Source organism: Pongo abelii, chromosome 14 (genome assembly GCF_028885655.2).
Source record: "Pongo abelii isolate AG06213 chromosome 14, NHGRI_mPonAbe1-v2.0_pri, whole genome shotgun sequence".
In the NCBI taxonomy this organism is placed as follows: domain Eukaryota; kingdom Metazoa; phylum Chordata; class Mammalia; order Primates; family Hominidae; genus Pongo; species Pongo abelii.
Window position 1 is genome coordinate 46,203,643 of NC_071999.2, and position 22,245 is coordinate 46,225,887.

The 22,245-nt window shown below is 41.1% G+C and overlaps 2 protein-coding genes and 1 long non-coding RNA gene across 8 annotated transcripts in view; 1 reads left to right on the forward strand and 2 right to left on the reverse strand.

Annotated features, from left to right (window-relative positions):
• LOC112128569 (uncharacterized) overlaps positions 1-22,245 on the forward strand; it is a 157,087-nt gene that overhangs the window by 58,133 nt on the left and 76,709 nt on the right. The window lies entirely within an intron of this gene.
• Positions 1-22,245, reverse strand: part of MTRF1 (mitochondrial translation release factor 1) — a 90,667-nt gene that overhangs the window by 19,159 nt on the left and 49,263 nt on the right. The window contains exons 10-11 of one of the 3 annotated variants that reach the window (XM_054528946.2): positions 7,832-7,897; positions 6,887-7,587 (exon numbers count right to left, since the gene is read on the reverse strand). In XM_054528946.2, coding sequence (XP_054384921.1) covers positions 7,844-7,897 — 54 coding nt within the window. In that variant the 3' untranslated portion in view covers positions 6,887-7,587; positions 7,832-7,843. Of the gene's footprint in view, positions 1-6,886; positions 7,898-22,245 lie in introns of those variants that run through there. The other 2 variants (XR_010136755.1, XM_054528944.2) reach the window with 2 other exon arrangements.
• LOC100434200 (kelch repeat and BTB domain-containing protein 7) lies at positions 131-6,425 on the reverse strand. The gene has a single exon (XM_002824211.5). It carries the CDS (start codon positions 3,003-3,005, stop codon positions 951-953), a length of 2,055 nt encoding a protein of 684 aa, XP_002824257.1. The 5' UTR covers positions 3,006-6,425; the 3' UTR covers positions 131-950.

The following is a 22,245-nucleotide window of genomic DNA, read 5'->3' on the forward strand; positions in this document are numbered from 1 at the left end:
TTTAAGACAAGTCATGACCAGTGGATAAAAATTTTCATTACCCAATTATATGTCCAGGAATTGTTCCTCTGAGTCAATAAAGCATGTATTGGGCATAAATTAAAAACACAAATGTAAAAAGCAAGTTACCTTTTTTTTTTTTTTTTGGTTTAGAAGGGTGTTTACTTCATGACATTACTAAGAATGGGTGTTTTTTGGGATAGAAAATTGGTCACATACACCAAATACACATTTTATATTCCAAAATAAAAACTGAGATTTCTTTTAAAACAGTGGAATCCTGATTTTTTTTTTTTTTTTTTTACTTTCTGTGAGCTTGTGAGGCCATTCTGCACATTATCAAAATGAAATCATTATTCAAATCATTATATATATAAATCCAATTTTTTCCTTTGTAGAAGAAAACCAAAATAATTTTACAAACTACATTTAACTTAGAATATAAAGAACTGACTAGTTCTTTATATTCTAGTAAAATTTTGAAAATCTACCACTTTATTTTGAAGGAAAGTACACATCCTTCAAAACCCCGCCAACAATTCCTAGTTCAGTTTTCTATTATACAAATTAAAAAGTTAAATTCCTTGTGGCACTAACCAAAACTTAAAATTTAACAGAAGACTGAATTAATAATAAAAAAAAAAGCATACTAACTAATCAAAACAATCCACTGTGCAATGAATATTTGAACAATGAAAAAAACCTACCAAGCATCCCAATCAATTATATAGTTCTTGCTTCCATATTTTAATTCTGGACTTTCAGCATGTTAAATTATTACACAGGTCGATTTCATGGACTGTTTAAACCTTGTAGTATTTCAAAATATTACCCTTTCTAAACCAAATCTGTGGTCCTAATCAACTTTTTTTTTTCCAAGAAAGAGAAAGGATATGTGTTTAAAATACATTCCATAGCAGTAGAAACATCTTAGTATCTCAAAATACTATTTACAAAGAACCCTGCTGATCCTGTGCATTTCGCTGAGGTGCTACCTGCACCCAGACTTCATCATCTGAAAAAGAACTTGAACTTCCTGACTCAGAGTCCAGCTCACTGAATCCATCTAAGTCCCATTCAGTACTAGACTCACTCCGTGCATCATCTTCCTCAGTAATAAAACTCTGACCAGGTTCAAGGCAGGAAGGATAAACACGAGCACAAAGGCAGATAAAGCCAGAGTCAAACTGCAAAAGGCCTAACATGGTACCTATATTAATCCACTGATCTTCCCTAGTATCATACTCATACACTGTCACTCGGTTCTTTTTCCATTGTGGGGTTGTAGAAGTGATGAGAAGCAACTTTTGGTCATGATTGACAATCTGGTAGTTGTGGGTCTCTGAATCCAAAGGAATATTACTAATCCGCCTCCATTCTCCCCTAGCTGGGTTGTAGACCTTCATGACTGGGATGTCACAGATACAATAGATTTCATCATTGAAGACACATGCTTCCTGAAAGTCACTACGTTTAAGAGAAGCACAGTTCAGCCACATATTGTGGCTAGGATCATAGCAAAGCATGCGCTTACTGTTAACAGCATAAAGATAGTTCTGAACCACTATGAGTTCAAAGGAATAGAAGGAATGAGGGACAGGAGCCACCAATGCCCACTGGTTTCTCTGAACACTATAGCATTCCACTTCCTTCAACTTAACTCCAGTAATAGGGTCTCGCCCTCCCAAAATGTAGATGTAGCCATTGAGATATGCCACATCCATGCCCTCACGACACAGCAAGCGATCTGCAAGTTGCTGCCAACTATTCTGAGCTGGTTTATACACCCAGAGGTCTTTCCTGGGCTGAGCAGCTAGATAGATGTCATGGTCTGGGGAGACACAGACAGCTGAGGAGGTGACAGTCTTAGTGTGAGCAAAGCTGGTCAAAGGTGATGGCATTGTGTAAATGTCCCCTGAGTAAGGGTCATAGCAGAGAAAGGGATCTCTAGGGTGTCCAAAGAAGATCACCATCTCCTTGGCACACATACCCAGTCTCTGGGGTGGATTTTCTGCTGCAGATACAAGAGAGTTGCTGCTGCTACTGCTGCTGCTGCTGTTTGGCACTGGCACCAGAGACTTGTACAACAGGTCACCATAGCGCATCTGCAGGGCCCCTTCAATAACGTCCAGGCAGTACTTCTTCACGATGGGCTTGGTCAGCAGCCCTTCTAAGTAGTCCTGATCTTCTTCAGTGAAGTGCATCCAGCGCACGCACTTGAAGACTTCTGCAGCACTGGGACCCCGCTCTTTGGGAGCGGCCTCCAGCCACTGCACAGCTACATGGCATACAGTCCGCTCACTCTCTATGTCCAGACTATCCAGGCGTAGGACAGCCAGCAGCTGGGCCAGGGTTAGATCTGCTAGAGTCTCCTCCCGAATTGAACCCATTCGGCTGAGCTGCTTGAAGTTGTGAGCTATATAGGACTGGGCCTGAGATCGAAGCTTGTGATGGTCGAAGGCGTCTGCAAACTTGAGGATGGCAGTGCAGTTGGTCAGGTCAAGACGTCGGGCTAAGAAGGAGGCACAGGCTTCCCGCACATATTCCAGCTGGAGCATGTCGGAGGCCGCGTATAGGCGCTGCACATTGGCCTCACTGAGAGACACACGACCCGTGTAGCAGTAGTCGACCAACACCTCGAAGGACTCGGCGTCCACATCGTGCATGGTCACGCTGGCCTGCTGGCTCTCGTACATGCCACCTGTGAACATGCTCTTGAAGTAGGGACACGCAGCTGCTAGCACGTTGCGATTGCAGGAAAAGAGGCGACCCGTGCCAGGCCCGCTGCCAGGCGTCACCACTTCGATGGTCACATCACACAGCAGCCGCGCGTCGTAGAAGGACTTGAGCTGTGCCAGCAGGGCTGCAGAATGGGCCGTGTCCTTTAACTCCTCTGGACCCGTGAAAAAGGCCGAAACCGAGGGCTTGGAAATCCTCTTGGGCCGCCTCCCACCACGGGGACTGGCGAGGCGGCGAGAGCGCGGGGCGTCTTCCCGGGACTGCATGGTGGAGATGGCGACGGGCGCTGACGGCGAGAAAGGCTGCAGGACCAGGCTCTGGCTCCTCCTCAACCTTCCCTCGCTGACGCTAAGACAAGCCGCGTCCTGGAACAGACTGCGGCACGGGCCGCACTTCTGAATTCAGCCCTATCCCGCGGTGAGGCCTCCCTTTATTGCGTAGACAGTGGCTGACTCACCCTCTCTCACTCCCGCGCCCTTTCTCCGCCTCCGCTCGCCCTCACAGGACCCGCTGGCTTGGAGCCGCGGAAGCCCCCACTGCCGCGCTGGCGATCCCGCTAGGCGCCCAGGAGAACTACTGTTCCCAGGTTGCCTTTCGCGCCCCGAGGCCTGCTGGGGCTTTCGGACGGCCGGGCGGGGACAGAGGGAAAGAAACCGCTTTGCATATTGGGAGTAGTAGTTTGTGTAATATCGCGAGCTGTCCTTTCGTTGACTGCTCTAACAGTAGAAATTAATTCTCCTGGATTTGATGGTGAAGAGACGAGGTCTCACTATTGTTGCTTACGCTGGTCTTGAACTCCTGAGGGCTCAAATTATCCTCCTGCCTCGGCCTCTCAATGTGCTGGGATGACAGGCGTGAGCCACCGCGCCCTGCCAGCATTTCATAGGGTTTTGTGCGGTTGAATGTTACCTTACATTGGATACTTAGATACATGTATGTTTTTGGTTAGAATAATAATAAAGCGTTACCCCGTGCCTAGAATGTAGCCAATAATTGTTAGATTCTCTTTTATAATTTATGATAAATGAGGCACCCACTAAATTGAAACCGAGTATTATTTTAAACCGCAAAATTTTACAAAGAACTTCTAATTTTTAATGTTTATTCCTTCGAAAGATTTTGAAGGGCATTAACAATATTTTCAATATTAAATGATATCTATTGGTCTCGTTTAATAAGGATGTCTTAGACGACTAGGTTGAGGTCCTAAAGAACAGTATTAATAGATGGCCTCAAATATGCAAATCGGGAATATAAAAATAGATTATTTGCTGCTCTCACTAACATTTCATCTCTGGGGAGCAGGAGTATTTTCATTAAGCTCCAAGTATAAGTGTTTTCAAGTCGTCTAATACAGCCTCTTTCACTGCCGTTCCACAAATCAATTAACAGATTATGTAACTCCCTTTATTAAGGAGTTTTAGGGAGTATTTTAACTCAAAATATTTCAACAAACAGACTTTGTTCTGTACAAAAGCACATGATTCTCAGAATTCAGCATCAGTAGATGCCCTGACATTCCTTGAATTAATATATAGTATAGTCTATGCTTTACAAAGTCTTTTATATTTGCATTGGGATCAACAATTAAATCATCAAAATCAAGTATTGGAGATTTGAGGCAGGAAAATAGGGTCTGGAGGCAGGGAACATAAGGCTGATTCACACTTTAGCTATAACAGGAAATATCCTCTCCATAGGGTGTATGCTGAGTAAATGAGTTTGTAACTTTACTTCATTCTCTTCATTTACATAGGGTGTACACCAAGTAACCAGTGGAATCCTCCAGAGGGTATTTAAACCTCCAGAAATTCTGTAACAGGGCCCTTGAGCCCCTATGCTCAGGCCTGCTCCCACACTGGAGTGTACTTTCATTTTCAATAAATCTCTGCTTTTGTTGTTTCATTGTTTCCTTGCTTTATGTGTTTTGTCCAATTTTTTGTCCAATTTTTTGCCAAGAACCTGGACACCCTCCACCAGTAACAGACTTTTTCAGATAACTTTTATTACAAAACCAGTGACTGCTCCTGCTGCTAGTTTGTTATGTTACCATAACCTAATAAAGAAAACCATCAGTATTACATGCATGTATGGATAACACATTACAAGAGAATAACTTTCAAATTGTTTTTCTCTTATCAGCTGAAGATAACTTCAACTTATCAGCTGAAGTCCACTGGAAATACTCTAGGGTAGACACATTAAATTAATTCAGCCTCTGGGCTCCAATAACTCCTCTGTAAATAAAAAGAGATGTTAGATATCCCTCAGATACACCAGAGAGAATTAAGTCAGTCATTATCAGTAACAATGATTGTTTCCTGACTTGCAGTGAATACCAGCTGGGGAAAAAAGCCTTTTTTCTTTTTTCTTTTGTTTTCTTTTTTGAGATGGGGTCTTGCGCTGTCAACCAGGCTGGAGCGCAGTGGCACCATAATAGCTCACTGCAGCCTCAAACTCCAGTGCTCAAGCAATACTTTGGCCTCAGCCTCCCAAGTAACTAGGGCTATAGATGCACGCCACCACACCCAGTTAATTAAAAAAAAAATTATAGACAGGGTCTCACTGTGTTGCCAGCCTGGTCTGGAAATCTTGGTGTTAAGCACTCTTCCTGCCTGAGCCTCTGAGTTGCTGCAATTACAGGCATGAGCCACATGCCCAGCGCAGGAATGGCCATTTTAAAAAACTTCTTAAAATACTGGTAAAATATACATAACATAAATTTACCATTTAAACATTTTCAATGTATAGTTCTTTAGCATTAAATATATTCACACGGTTTTGCCACTATCACAAAACTGAAGCTCTGTACCCATTAAACAGTAACTCTCTAGCCCCTACTTCTGGCAACTGCCATTCTACTCTTTGTCTCTATGACTTTTGACTATTCTAGGTACCTCATATATATCTGCTCTTGTTGTGTTAATTTGGTTTAGGTTACCTGTCACACAATTGAAGATATGTATTAGGCACTGTTCCCTAAGGTCTAGAACTATGTGCTGTCCCATAAAACTTGGCAATATTTTATATTTGTGCTGGCTGATACAGTAGCCAGAAGCCACATGTAGCTCTTGGGTACGTGAAATGTGGCTAGTGCAACTGAGGACTTAAATTTAAAATTTTAGAAATACAGCATGATACCAATGCAATTCAATGAAGAAAGAAAATTCTTTTCAACAAATGTTATTGGAACAAATGGATCAAGAATGTAAGACAGAAAGTTGCCCTTGCCCCTACCTTACACCATAAGCAAAAAATTAATTCAAAATTTCTCTTAATACTAAATGGAAAAGTGGAAACTATAAAGCTTCAAAAAGAAAACATAGGGCTGGGCATTGTGGCTCACGCCTCTAATCCCAGCACTTTGGGAGGCTGAGGCGGGCGGATCATGAGGTCAGGAGATTGAGACCATCCTCGCTAACATGGTGAAACCCTGTCTCTACTAAAAATACAAAAAATTAGCTGGGTGTGGTGGTGGACGCCTGTAGTCCCAGCTACTCGGGAGGCTAAGGCAGGAGAATGGCATGAATCCGGGAGGCGGAGCTTGCAGTGAGCTAAGATCGCGCCACTGCACTCCAGCCTGGGCGACAGAGTGAGACTCCATCTCAAAAAAAAAAAAGAGAAGAAAACATAGAAGACTATAGCTTTGCGGTTGGCAAAGTTTTCTTGGGACACCAAAAACATAGATCATAAAAAAAAAAAAAAGTGAATTTCAACAAAATTACAAGCTGCTGCCTGTGGAAAGGCAGTGAAAACAACAAAAGATAAACCATAGACTGGGAAAAAATATTGGTAACATGTATACCCGGTGGCCAATGCACATTAAATTCACAACAAGAAAACACTGACTACCCCCTAGAATGGCTAAATTTAAAAACATCAATGATACTATGGTGGAGATACTGAGCCATTGGAACTCTCATATGCTAATAATAGGAATATAAATTGGTATAACCACATTAGAAAACTCTTTTGTAGTTTCTTTTAATGTTAAACGCCCTGTAATTTCACTCCCAGGCAGTTGCCCCAGGGAAATGAAAACATGTATCCACAAAAACACCTGTATAACTGTTACTGACAAAGCTGGTCCTGTGAAGATGAGATTTTTCCCTGTTCTATGTCATGAAGCCAAGACGTGAAACTGAAAGTGAGCATCAAGCAGTGCAGGTTTTATTCCATGGCCATGGATTTGAGAAGCAGGAGCATGGCTCACAAATCAATTTCTCAGCTTCTGAGAGCCGGGAAGTCACAGATATAGGGCATCTTTAATGAAGGGGATGGGTATTAAAAGCAAGGGGTGGGGCTGGGCACAGTGGCTTACCCCTGTAATTCCAGCACTTGGGGAGGCCAAGGCAGACAGATCGCTTGAGCCCAGGAGTTCCAGATCAGCCTGGGGAACATGGTGAAACCCTGTCTCTACTAAAATACAAAAATTAGCTGGATGTGTTGACGGACACCTGTAATCCCAGCTACTCAGGAGGCTGAGGAAGGAGAATCACTTGAATCCGGGAGGCGGAGGTTGCAGTGAGCCCAGATCACACCACTGGACTCCAGCCTGGGTGACTGAGTGAGACTCCATCTCAAAAAAGAAAAAGCAAGGGGAGGAATATTCATGTTTTTTCTTGGCATGTGTGAAGAACTTGGAAACCAGAGTGCCACAATACTTTTTGTCCTTTTATGGTTTCTTCTGATCATTGTCATGGTGATTGTCAACTGTCATGCAGCTGGCAGGAGTGTCATTTAACATAGAGATTAGATCATAACGAAGTTAGAAGTTCTTCAGAGGTCAAGTGAGCTGACATCTTGGATCCCACCAGTCTTTGCCAGTTTGGTCACAATGGGGAACTTCTAATCTCAGGCATAAGCAGAGTTAAGGTAGAGTAGAAATTCACTTAGGTCACTAAGCATTATGCTGCGTAACAGTAGCTTTATCCATAGTACCCAAAAGTAGAAACAATCCAAATATACATCAACAGGAGAATGAAAAAAAATGTAGTATATGTATTAGTTCGTTTTCATGCGGCTGATAAAGACATTTCATGCGGCTGATAAAGACTGGGTAATTTATAGAGAAAAGGTTTAATGGACTCACAGTTCCACGTGGCTAGGGAGGCCTCACAATCGTGGCAGAAGTTGAAAGGCATATCTTACATGGCAGCTGGCAAGAGAGAATGAGAAAAAATAGTGGGTCAAGCAAAAAGGGAAAACCCCTTATAAAACCATCAGATCTCATGAAACTTTTTCACTACCACAACAACAGTATGGAGGAAACTGCCCCATGATTCAATTATCTCCCACCGGGTACCTCCTATAACATGTGGGAATTATGGGAGCTACAATTCAAGATAAGAATTGGGTGAGGACACAGCCAAACCATATCAGCATATTCCTACAGTGTAAAAGTACTCAGAAGTAAGAAAGAAACAACCTCTGATATATAATAATGTGAATGGTTCTTAAAAATTTTATTTGAGCAAAAGAAGCCAGATACACAAGAGTACATACTGTATGACCATTCGTGTGAAGTTCCAGAACACTGAAAATAAGCTTTGATGAATAAAAATCATAATACAGGCTTCCTCTCTTGGGTAAGGGGTAGTGGGGAGGTGGCAAATTGCTAGACTGACTAGAAAGGAACATGAGGAAATGTCTAGGGCTGATGCAAATGTGTTCTTCTAGACTGGGCTGGTGGTTACATGGGTGAATGCAATTGCTGAACTCAATAAACTGTACTCTTCAGATCTGTGCATTTTATGTACTGTAATTATCCTCTCAGGAACAGCCACTTCATAATTGTTGGCATTAAATAAAATTGCAGAATTCTTTACCAGGAAGTTATTATGAAGATAGTTCAGTCATAAAGCAAGGTTCTTCTCCTCTAGAGGTGTTTGGGCCAACATTGGTCCAATTCATACAAATTATATCAACAGATGTGGTCTTCCATACACCTGAACTTGAGTACCTCTGGGTAATCAAGGATTTCAGCATGCTGCAGTCTTTCAAATTTGTAAAGTATCTGAGTGCCTAACATTATATTCAAGTATTTTCCATTGTTGCCACAACTGTATTAATAACATACTCCTTATTATCTGTGGTCCCTCAAGTTTTCTTGTTAATTTACATAATCCTCTACAATAGAATCCACATTTTTCCTGGCAGGAAGATAAAGCTGTTTTTGTTTGGTCATTATGTCTCACTCATCAACAAAACATGGTTTTAATTCTTCAGAAATCTTTAACTTCAACTCTCTTCATGAATGTTTTCAACAGCGGCATCTACTGGGGCTCCTCTGAGGAGGCTGAAGTATCTCATTGGTACTGCTCCATTTCTATTTCCACATGATTTCAACATTTTTCCCTTGCAGACCAGATGTCTTCTTTGCTGGGGCAGCCCGTCTCCTCTTCCCCTGTGAATTTTGTTCCTGATTTCCTTCTCAAAGTTCTCCCTGTTTCTACAGATTGGTGTTCATGTACCTGAGTACTCTACTTTTTGGAGCCCATTCATTCCAATTTTCATCCTAACCACCGTAATGTATAAAGTATTTCACTTGTTTGTCCTCGATGGCAACTTTTACATACTTTGCTTCATAAAGAGGCCCATGAAAGCACAGCACCTACTCACTTCAGAGTTTAGGTTTCAGTGCCATTTGTAAGTTATAACCCCGACTCCCTTCTCCTACCTCGCCCAGATACTGCTCCCTATGCTGTACCCCAACCAACTCAGCGTCAGGTAGGCTGTCAGGCACTGCCAGCTGTACAGCCTGGGCCCATCAGTATTGTTTTTACTTTGATTTTTAAGTAGAGTCTACAAACTATTCACGCTTTTATTTCTGTATTCAAAATGATTTCTGCTATGGTTTGACTGTCCCCTCCAAAACTGATGTTGAAACATAATCCCCAATGTGGCAGTATTGAGAGATGGGGCCTTTAGTAGGTGATTGAATCACAGGGCTCTGCCCTCGTGAATGGACTAATCCACTCATGGATTAATGGGTTAACAGGTTAATGGATTAATGGAATAATGGGTTAATGGATTAATGAGTTATTGTGGGAAAGGAACTGGTGGCTTTATAAGAAGAGAGACCTGAGCTAGCAGGCTCAACTCCCCTTCTCATGTGATACCTTGTACTGCCTCGGGACTTTGCAAATTACCCACCAGCAAGAAGGCCCTCACCAAACATGGCCCCTTGACCTTGGATTTCTCAGCTTCCAGAACTGTAAGAAATAAATTCCTTTTCTTGTTGTTGTTGTTGTTGTTGTTGTTGTTTTGAGACAGCCTTGCTCTGTCATCCAGGCTGGAGTGTAGTGGTGTTATCTTGGCTCACTGCAACCTCCACCTCACGGGTTCAAGCGATTGTCCTGCCTCAGCCTCCTGAGTAGCTGGGATTACAGGGGTGCACCACCATGCCCAGCTAATTTTTTGTATTTTTAGTAGAGATGTCGCAATATTGACCGGTCTGGTCTCGAACTCCTGGCCTCAAGTGATCTGCCCATCTCGGCCTCCCAAAGTACTGGGATTACAGGTATTAGCCACCACGCCTGGCCAAATTCCTTTTCTGTGTAAGTTACCCAGTTACAGGTATTCTGGTATGTGCAAGAGAAAATGGACTAATACAACTCCACACTGCCTTTAGTCATTGGCTACCATGAGAGTTCTTATGGGTCCACCCTCCCCTACCTGAGTTGGAGGGTACCTAGTGAGCAGGTTGCCTTAGGGAGTGACTTCTGTTCCACATTATTTCATAGCAGCTAACTTGTTTCAAACCTGTTATACACCATTTTTGTTTGTTTGTTTTTTGAGACTGAGTCTCGCTCTGTCGCCCAGGCTGGAGTGCAGCGGCGCTATCTTGGCTCACTGCAAGCTCCACCTCCCAGGTTCACGCCATTCTCCTGCCTCAGCCTCCCAAGTAGCTGGGACTACAGGCGCCCGCCACCATGCCCGGCTAGTTTTTTTTTTTTTTTTGTATTTTTAGTAGAGATGGCATTTCACTGTGTTAGCCAGGATGGTCTCCATCTCCCGACCTCGTAATCCGCCTGCCTCGGCCTCCCAAAGTGTTGGGATTACGGGCGTGAGCCACTGCACCCGGCCTTTTTTTTTTTTTTTTAAGAGATAGGGAGATAGGGTCTCATTATGTTCCCCAGGCTGGTCTCAAATTCCTGAACTCAAGCGATTATCCCACCTCAGCCTCTTAACTTTTAATTTTATTATTTAAAAACTTGTATTGAAGTATAGCATACACTATCTGGACATGGTGGCGCAGGCCTCTAGTCCCAGCTACTCAGGAGGCTGAGGTGGGAGGATTGCTTGAGCCTGAGAGATGGAGGTTGCAGTGAGCTGAGATCATGCCACTGCACTTTAGCCTGGGCAACAAAGCGAGACCCTGTCTCAAAAGAAAAAAAAGATGAAGTATAGCATACGTATATACACAGAAAATGGGACAAATAAAAATTGTAAATGCAGTGAATTATCACAAAATAAATACACCTGTGTAACCTCCGCTCAGGTCAAGAAATAGAACATTATCAGCATCCCAGAGGCTCCACTTCCCCAGCTCCAACCCAAGTGCCCCTAATTGCCATTGTGCATCACAAAATGAGAGTCACACTTTAAAAAATAATTTCTTTTAACTTTTTGACTGTCAGTAGTAGTTTGTTGATCCTAAGTTGCTTGACTCAATTTCAAATTCAATTTAAAATATATCTAAAGTATACTTTGATATAAAGTTTGTTATTCCTTGATATTCTAAAGATGTTATGCATAAGAAACAATAAATTTTGGCTTTCCAGATTTTTAACAAGAATCCTGACGTAGTTTTGGCTTCTACTTCATTTCTTAACATTTTTCTATTAACAGTTAAAAGATGTCAAGTTGATTTCCATACTTTGGGAGACTAATAGGTCTATCTTAGTGAAGCAGGATTATGCGTTTAATCAAGTTTCACTGTATGAAATCGTGTAGAACAATTAAAAATACGTACTAATTGAGTAATAGATGTCCTGGATTCTTGCTACTCCAAGTGTTGTTTGTGGGTCAGCAGTATCCACTCTTATCTGGGAGCTTGTTAGAAATGCAGAATCACAGACCCCAGCCAGGCCCCAGATCTCTTTCTCATTCTGCTTCTTTCTTTCTTTCTTTTTTTTTTTTTTTTTGACACAGAGTCTCGCTCTGTCACCCAGACTGGAGTGCTGCAATGGCATGATCTCAGCTCACTGCAACCTCCGCCTCCCAGGTTTGAGCAAGTCTCCTGCCTCAGCCTCCTGCGTAGCTAGGATTCCAGGCACATGCCACCATGCCTGGCTAATTTTTATATTTTTAGTAGAGATGGGGGTTTCACCATATTGGCCAGGCTGGTCTTGAACTCCTGACCTCGTGATCCACCAGCCTCAACCTCCCAAAGTGTTGGGATTACAGGCGTGCACCACCGCGCCTGGCCCTTTTTTTTTTATACAGAGTCCCACTTTGTCACTCAAGCTGGAGTGCAGTGGTGCCATCATAGCTCACTGCAGCCTCAACCTCTGGGCTCAAGTGGTCTTCCCACCTCAGCCTCTCAAGTAGCTGGGACACACCATCACACCCAGCTGGTTTCTAAATTTTTTTGTGGAGATGGAATCTCACTATGTTGCCCAGACTGGCCTCAAACTCCTGATCTCAGGTGATTCGCCCGCCTTGGCCTCCCAAAGTGTTGGTATTATAGGCGTGAACCACCACACCAAGAACATCACCATTTTGTAACTCCCAATACAACAGCTGACTCAGGCAAAGCAAGAATCATTAATTGATGTTAAATCCATGATATAAAAGTTCATTAGGTGTAACAGTTATGTATTGTGGCCTAACTATTTAGCAGCTGGAAACAACAAACATTAATCAACTCATAGTTTCCAAGGGTCCAGGTTATCGTGGAGCAGCTTAGGGAGTTACTGCTGGCTCAAGGTCTCTCCCCACAAAATTACAGTTAAACTGTTGGCCGGGGACAAAGTCGCTGCAAAACATGACTGGGGTGGAGTGATTTGCTTCCAAGTTCACTTGTGCTTCTTGGCAGGCCTCAGTTCTCTGAGGGCTTTTGGACTAAGGGCCTCAGATTTGCCACACTATGTAGGCCGCTCCATAGAGATACATCAGTCTTGCTTCCACCAGCACAAGTGTGAGAAGGAGAAACACAGGCCAAGCCAGAAACAATAGTATTTTTATAACCTAATATTGGAGGTGACAATCCCACCACTTCTGTTGTATTCTACTTGTTAGAAGAGTTGATAGATCCAGTCCACATTCAAAGGGAGATTACAGCAGCAGATGAATGCCAGCAGTGGGCATCACTGGGGTCCTCTCAGAAGCTGCCTAGCCCAATGAGGAACCAATGTTTATATGATGCCAAAGTATTACCCTACAGATTTCATACTAATTATTAAGGAGAACATGTACTAGTATCATTATATTAGTGCCCATACTGTCAAAGATAAACACAGCTGGACATTAGATAAAGTGGTGAAAACAGATTTTATTTAGTGATCTGACAGTAGCGGAAAGAGCGTAGCTCCTTTCTGATTTTTACAGCGGTGATTTGGGTGTTTTAAAGGGAGGATGAGAGGTGAGAGTGCAGGGACTCAGCAGAGTCAGAGAAGTGAAATAGTACAAAGGGCTGGTCAGTGTAATGTGCTTAGGCCAGCTGAGTCTACTAGCTGCTAGTTATCGAAGATAGGATTCCCAGAGACGGGGAGATAGAGGGCCTATCCTTCCTGGTGATTCTATTTCAAAGGACTAACTTTCAGATCCTTGAGAGAGATGCTTCTGAGTTGCAAGAGATACACAATAACAATTGCAAACCCTTTATAACAAATCCTCTAAGAAAGGGAGGTCATGGGCCTATCGTCAAATGTGTGTTGGCCAGAACAAATAGTACATTTTCCTGGCAACATTGAGCTTTCTCAGGCAGGCATTTTACAAAGGGGTTGGGGGTCATCCTAGGGACCCAGTCTCATGCTGCTAGGTTCCGTGCTAGAGTTTGGTCAAGTCTCTTAGTGCAGAGGTTTGTATGCAGCTGTCATGTGCCAAGAGTTCTGCAGTTCTCAAAACTTAGTATCACTAATAGTGGAACCTCTTCATATGATGCAATTTGAATTTCACATCACCTAAAAGATAGTCTTGCCAGGTGTGTTTAATCTGAATTTCATTAGTCTTAAACTTGATTTTACTTTATAGTACTGATGTAGTTTGGATATTTGTCCCCACAAATCTCATGTTGAAATGTAATCCCCAGTGTTAAAGGTGGAGCCTGGTGGGAGGTGCTTGGGTCATGGAGGCAAATCCTGCATGGCTTGGTGCTTTTTTTTTTTTTTTTTTTTTTTTGAGATGGAGTTTTGCTCTTGTTGCCCAGGCTAGAGTGCAATGGCATAATCTCGGCTCACTACAACTTCTGCCTCCCGGGTTCAAGCGGTTCTCCTGCCTCAGCCTCCCGAGTAGCTGGGATTACAGGCATGCACCACCACACCCAGCTAATTTTGTATTTTTAGTACAGACGGGGTTTCTCCATGTTGGTCAGGCTAGTCTCGAACTCCTGACCTCAGTAATGATCCGCCCGCCTCGGCCTCTCAAAGTGCTGGGATTACAGGTGTGAGCTACCACACCCAGCCAACTTGGTGCTGTCTTTGCGACAGTGAGTTCTCAGGAGATCTAGTTGTTTAAAACTATGTGGCACCCCTTCCCCTGCCTCTTGCTCTTCAGATGTCCCTGTTTCTGCTTCACCTGTGCCATGAGTAAAAAGCTCCCTGAGGCCTCCCAAGAAGAAAAGCAGATGCCAGTGGCATCCTTTTACAGCCTGCAGATCTGTGAGCTAGTTAAACATCTTTTCTTTATAAATTACTGAGCCTCAGGCATTTCCTTATAGCAATGCAAAAACAGCCTAATACAAGTATATTGATTTAACCAAATACATTAAATTAAGTGGATGGATGAAAGTTACCAATATCATAAGGAAATAGCCAGACAAATCCAGAATATAGGTCATTCTACAAAACAACTTTGTTGGACTCCAAAAAGTCAACGTCACATGGGAAAAAAAGGTACGGGGATGTTATGCTTCAAATGTGTCCCCCAAATTTCATGTGTTGGAAACCTAATTCCCAAATTCATCTGTTGATTGCATTTGGAGGTAGGGTGTTTGAGGGGTAATTGGGATTAGATAAGGTTATCAGGTTGGGATCCCCATGATGGGACTGGTGGCTTTATATGAAGAGGAAGAGAGACCTGAGCTACACGCTCTTGTTCTCTATGTGATGCCTTCCACCATGTTGTGACACAGCAGGAAGGCCCTCACCAGATGCCAGTGCCAGTCCCTTCAGCTTTCCAGCCTGCAGAACTATAAGAAATAATGTGTTTTCATAAATTACTTATTCTCAGATAGTCTGTTATAGTAACAGAAAACAGACTAAGACAGGGTATTAATCTAGAATCTAAACAGACATTCAAATGCAATGTGTGAATCTTAGTTGGATCCTGAATTAGACAAAACAAAAACAGCTAAAAAAGACATATTGGGGGAAAACTGAAGAAATTTTAATATATAAGAGCTATTAGGTCTATTATATGATTGTTAATTTTATTAGGTGTTATAATGGTGTTGGTTTTGGAGGAGAATGTCCTTATTCTTAGGAGATGCATTCTGAAATATTTTGCTGAGGTCTGCAATTAACTCTTCAATCATCCAACCACCACCACAGAAGTGTGTGTGTGTGCAGACAGAAAAAAGCCAAATGCAGCAAAATGGGAATAGTAGTTGAATCTCGAGTATATGGTGTTGATTGAAATATTAATTTTTAATTTTTCTGGGTACATAGTAGGTATATATATTTATGGGGCACATGACATTTTGATACACACATGCAATGCATAATAATTACATCAGGGTAAATGGGATATCCATCGCCTCAAGCACTTATCCTTCATGTTAAAATCCATTTATACTATTGTAGTTATTTTTAAATTTACAATTATTATTGACTGTAGTCACTCTGTTTTGCTATCAAATACTTTTTCTTATTCATTCTCTCTATTTTTTGTACCCATTAACCATCCCCACTCCCCTCACCTAACCCCCACTACCCTTCCCAGGTAATTATCCTTCTTCTATCTCCATGAGTTCAATTGTTTTAATTTTTAGCTCCCATAAGTAAGTGAGAACATAAGTTTGTCTCTGTGCCTGGCTTATTTCACTTAAAATAATGATCTCCAGTTCCATCCATGTTGTTGCGAGTGACTGAATCTCATTCTTTTTTATGGGTGAATACACCATTGTGTATATGTACCACATTTTCTTCGTCCATTCAGCTGTTGATGGACACTTTGGACACTGTTCTCCATAGTGGTTGTACTAATTTACATTCCCAACAACACTGTACAAGGGTTCCCTTTTCTCCATACTCTCACCAGCATTTGTTATTGCCTGTCTTTTGAATAAAAGCCATTTTAACTGGGATGAGATATTTCACTGTGGTTTTGTTTTGTATTTCTCTGATGATCAATGATGTTGAGCACTTTGTCATATACCTGTTTGCCATTTATATGTCTTCTTTTGAGAAAAGTCTATTCAGATCTTTTGCTCATTTTTAAATTAGACTATTCATTTTTTTCCTATAGAGTTGTGTGAGCTCCTTATATATTCTGGTTATTAATCCCTTGTCAGATGGGTATTTTGCAAATATTTTCTCCCATTCTGTGGGTTCTCTCTTCACTTTGTTGTTTCCTTTGCTTTGCAGAAGCTTTTTAACTTGATATAATCCCATTTATCAGTTTTTTATTTGGTTGCCTGTGCTTATGGGGTATTACTCAATAAATCTTTGCCCACTCCTATGTCCTGGAGAGTTTCCCCAATGTTTTCTTTTTCTAGTTTCATAGCTTGAGGTCTTAGGTTTAAGCCTTTAATCCATTTTGATATGATTTTTGTACATGATGAGAGGTAGGAGTCTAGTTTCATTCTTCTGCATATGGATATCCAATTTTCCCAGCACTGTTTATCGAAGAGACTGTCTTTTCCCCAGTGCATGTTCTTGGCACCATTGCCAAAAATAAGTTCACTACAGATGTATGGATTTGTTTCTGGGTTCTCTATTCTGCTCCATTGGTCTATGTGTCTGCTTTTATGCCAGTACCATGCTGTTTTGGTTACTATAGCTCTATAATATAATTTGAAGCCAGGTAATGTGATTCCTCCAGTCTTGTTCATTTGGCTCAGGATAGCTTTGGCTATTATGGGTCTTTTGTAGTTCTATATAATGTTTAGAATTGCTTTCTCTATTTCTGTGAAGAATGTCACTGGTATTGTGATAGGGATTGCATTGAATCTGTAGATTGCTTTGCGTAGTATGGCCACTTTAACAATATTCATTCTTTCAATCTATGAACATGGAATATGTTTCCATTTTTTTGGTGTCCTCTTCAATTTCTTTCATCAGTGTTTTATAGTTCTCATTATAGAGATCTTTTACTGCTTTGGTTAATTCCAAGATATTTTATTTGTAGACATTATAAATTGGATTACTTTCTTGATTTCTTTTTCAGATTGTTCACTTGTGGTATTCTTCACAGAAATAGAAAAAACAAATGCTACTGATTTTGTATCCTGCAACTTTACGGAATTTTTTTTTATCAGTTCTAATAGTTTTTTGGTGAAGTCTTTACATTTTTCCATATATAAAATCATATCTGCAAACAAGGACAATTTGACTTCTCCCTTTCTAATTTGGATGCCCTTTATTTCTTTCTCTTGTCTGACTGCTCTAGCCAGGACTTCCAGTACTATGTTGAATAACAGTGGTGACAGTGGACATCCTTGTTGTGCTCCAGATCTTAGAGGAAAGACTTTCAGTTTTTCCCCATTGAGTATGATACTAGCTGTGGGTCTGTCATACATGGCTTTTATGTTGAGGTATATTCCTTCTGTACCCAGTTTTCTGAGGGTTTTTTTTTTAACATGAAGGGATGTTGAATTTTATTAATTTTATTCATGCTTTTTCAGCACTAATTGAAATGATCATATGTTTTTTGTCCTCCATTCTGTTAATATGATGTATCACATTGATTGATTTGCATATGTTGAACTATCCTTGAATCCTTGGGACAAGTCTCACTTGGTCATGATGAATGATGTTTTAAAATGTGTTGCTGAATCCAGTTTGTTAGTATTTTGTTGAGGATGCTTGCATCAATATTCATCAGGGATATTGGCCTGTGTTTTTTTTTTTTTTTAATGTGTCTTTGTCTGATTTTGTTATCAGGGTAATACTGGCCCCACAGAATGAGTTTGGAAGTATTCCCTCCTCCTCTGTTTTTCAGAATTGTTTGAATAGGATTGGTGTCCATTCTTTAAACGTTTGGTAGAATTCAGCGGTGAAGCCATCAGGCCCCAGGCTTTTCTTTACTGGGAGACTTTTTTTTTTCTTTTTACAGCTTTGATCTTGTTACTTGTTATTGATCTGTTGAGGTTTTGGATTTCTTCATGGTTCAATCTTAGTAGATTGTATGTGTTTAAGGATTTATCCATTTCCTCTAAATTTTCCAACTTACTGGCATATAGTTGCTTATAGTAACCAGTAATGATCCTTTGAATTTCTGCAGTATCAGTTGTAATGTGACCGTTTTATTCTCTGATTTTATTTATCTGGGTCTTCTCTCTTTTGTCTTAGTTAGTCTGGCTAAAGGTCTGTCCAATTTTATCTTTTCAAGAAACCAACGTTTCATTTCATTAATCTTTTGTATTGTTTTCTTCATTTCAATTTCATTTATTTGTGCTCTAATTTTTATTATTTCTTTTCTTCTACTAATTTTGGGTTTGGTTTGCTCTTGCTTTTCTAGTTCTTTAAGATGCCCCGCTAGGTTATTTATTTGAAGTTTTTCTTTTTTTATGGTGTAGGTACTTGTAGCTATAAAATCCCCTCTTAGTACTGTTTTCACTGTATCCCATAGGATTTGGTATGCTGTGTTTCCATTATCATCTGTTTCAAGATATTTTCCAATTACTTTCTTAATTTCTTCATTGACTCATTGGTCATTCAGGAGCATATTAATTTCCATGCATTTGTATAGTTTCCAAAATTCCTCATTATTGATTTCCAGTTTTATTCCATTGAGGTAAGATGCTTGATTTTATTTCACTTCTTTTTTTGAATGTTTTAGGACTTGTTTTGTGACCTAACATACGCGGTCTATCCTTGAGAATGATCCATGTGCTGAGGAAAAGAATGTCTATTCTTCAGCCATTATATGAAAGGCTCTGTAAATATCTATTAGTTCCATTTATTTCTAAATGAATCAAGCAGAAATTCTAGAGTTGAAAAATGCAACTGACATACTGAAGCATTATGTCTAATGTTTGTTGGTTTTCTGTGTGGAAGATTTGTCTAATGCTTAAAGTGGGGTGTTAAAGTCTCCAGCTATTATTGTATTGATGTCTATCTCTCTTAAAATTTTTTTCTTTGTAAAGACAGGGTCTTGCTATATTGCCCAGGCTGTTCTTGAAATCCTGGGCTCAAGTGATCCTCCTGCCTTGGTCTCCCAAAGTGCTAGGATTACAGGTGTGGGCCACCATGTCCAGCCTCTATCTCTTGTTTTAGCTCTAATAATATTTGCTTTATATGTCTGGGTGCTCCAGTGTTGGATGCATACAAATTTACAATCATCATGTCCTCTTGCTGAATTGACCCCTTTCTTTATCATTATATAACCTTGTCTCTTCTTATAGTTTTTTTCTTGAAATCTATTTCGTCTGATATAACTATTCATGCTGGTTTTTTTTTTTTTTTTTTTTTTGAGATGGAGTCTCACTTTGTTGCCCAGGCTGGAGTGCAGTGGCACGATCTCGGCTCACTGCAAGCTCCGCCTCCTGGGTTCACACCATTCTCCTGACTTAGCCTCCTGAGTAGCTGGGACTACAGGCACCCGCCATCATGCCCGGCTAATTTTTTGTATTTTTAGTAGACAGGGTTTCACCATGTTAGCCAAGATGGTCTCAATCTCCTGGCCTTGTGATCTGCCTGCCTCAGCCTCCCAAAGTGCTGGGATTACAGACGTGAGCCACCGCGCCCAGACTATTCATGCTCTTTTTTGTTTCAATTGGTATGAAATATCTTTTTCCATCCATTTATTTTCAGTCTATATGTATCTTTATAGGATCCATTTATTTTCAGTCTATATGTATCTTTATAGGTGAAAAGTGCTTCTTGTCGGCAACAGATCATTGGGTCTTATTTTTTCATACATTTAGCCACTCTACGTGTTTTTGTTGGAGAGTTTAGGCCATTTATATTTAATGTTATTATTAATAAGTAAGGACTTACTTCTGCCATTTTGTGATTTGTTTTCTGGTGTTTTGTGGTCTTCCCTTCTTTCTTTCCTTCCTTCCTGTCTTCCTTCACTTTTCAACTTTTGTTTCTCTTTATGTCCTATTGCACTATGTCTTGAAATGTTGTTGTAGTTATTATTTTTGACTGCTTCATCATTTAGTCTTTCTACTTGAGTAATTTACACCCCACAAATACAGCATTATAATATTCTGTGTTTTCTGATGTGTTTACTATTGCCAGTGAGATTTATACCTTCAGATGATTTTTTTTTTTTGAGACGAAGTTTCATTCTTGTTGCCCAGGCGGTAGTGCAATGGCGCAATCTCGGCTCACCGCAACCTCTGCCTCCTGGGTTCAAGTGATTCCCCTGCCTCAGCCTCCCAAATAGCTGGGATTATAGGCATGGGCTACCATGCCTGGCTAATTTTTTATTTTTTTTAGTAGATTCAGGGTTTCTCCATGTTGATCAGGCTGGTCTTGAACTCCTGACCTCAGGTGATCTGCGCGCCTTGGCCTCCCAAAGTGCTGGGATTACAGGTATGAGCCACCGTGCCCGGCCCCATTAACCTCCTTTTATTTCAGATTGAAGGACTCCCTTTAGCTTTTTTTTTAGGACAGGTCTGGTGATGAAATCTCTTGGCTTTTGTTTTTCTGTCTTTATTTTTCCTTCATGCTTGAAGGATGTTTTTGCTGGACATACTATTCTAGAATAAAAGTTTTTTCCTTCAGCACTTTATATATGTCATGCCACTCTCTCTCTGGTCTGTAAAGTTTCCACTGAAAAGTTTGCTGCCAGACATACTGGAGCTCCATTGTATGTTGTTTCTTTTCTCTTGCTGCTTTTAAGATCCTTTCTTTATCCTTGAGCTTTGGAAGTTTGGTTATTAAATGCTTTGAGGTAGTCATCTTTGGGTTAGATTGGCGTGGTGTTCTATAGCCTTTTTGTATTGAATATCAGTATCTTCCTCTAGGTTTGGGAAGTTCTGTGATATTATCGCTTTGAAGAAACTTTCTACCCCCATCTCTTTCTCTACCTCCTCCTTAAGGCCACTCTTAGATTTGCCCTTTTCAGGCTATTTTCTGGATCTTGTAGTTGTGCTTCATTCTTTCTGATTCTTTTTTCCTCTCCTCTGTGTATTGTGTGTGTATGTGTGTGTGTGACAGAGTTTCACTCTTGTTACCCAGGCTAGAGTGCAGTGGTGTGATCTTGGCTCACTGCAACCTCTGCCTCCCGGGTTCAAGTGATTCTCCTGCCTCAGCCTCCCAAGTAGCTGGGATTACAGGCATGCGCCACTACACTTGGCTAATTTTTGTATTTTTAGGAGAGACAGGGTTTCACCAAGTTGGTCAGTCTGGTCTTGAACTCCTGACTGCAGATGACCCACCCACCTCGGCCTCCCAAAGTGCTGGGATTACAGGCATGAGCTACAGTGCCCGGCCTCCTCTGTGTATTTTCAAATAGACTGTTATCAATCTCACTAATTCATCTGTTTGTTCAATTCTGCTATTAAGGGACTGGACTCTGATGCATTCTTCAGTATGTCAGTTGCATTTTTGACTCTAGAATTTCTGCTTGATTCTTTTTAATTATTTCAATCTCTTTGTTAAGTTTATCTCACGGAATTCTGAAATCCTTCTCTGTGTTATCTCAAATTTCTTTGAGTTTCCTCAAAACAGCTATTTTGAATTCTCTGTCTGAAGGGTCACATCTCTGTTTCTTTGGGATTGGTCCTTGGTGCCTTATTTAGTTCATTTGGTGAGATCATGTTTTCCTGGCTGGTGCTGATGCTTGTAGATGTTTGGGCAATAAAGAGTTAGGAATTTATTATAGTCTTTGCCATCTGGGCTTTGCAATCTGTGCCTGCCCTTCTTGAGAAGGCTTTCCTGGTATACAGAGGGACTAGGGCCCCAAGCTCAGTAATGCTACGGTTCTTGCAGACTCATAGAAGTCCCACCTTGGTGGTCTTGGATAAGATTATGAAGAATTCTCTGGATTACCACGCAGAAACTCTTGTTTTCTTCCTTATTTTCTCCCAGAGTCTCTCTGTGCTGAGCCGCCTGGAACTGGGGGTGAGGTGATGCAAACACCCATGTGGCCACCACCAGTGTAACTGCCCTGAGGCAGACCTGAAACCAGCATAGCACTGGGTCTTGCCCAAAGCCCATTGTAACC

Bases quoted from the DNA above. Each gene is read 5' to 3' on its own strand.
- LOC100434200 (XM_002824211.5), bottom strand. From the start codon at position 3,005: ATGCAGTCCCGGGAAGACGCCCCGCGCTCTCGCCGCCTCGCCAGTCCC.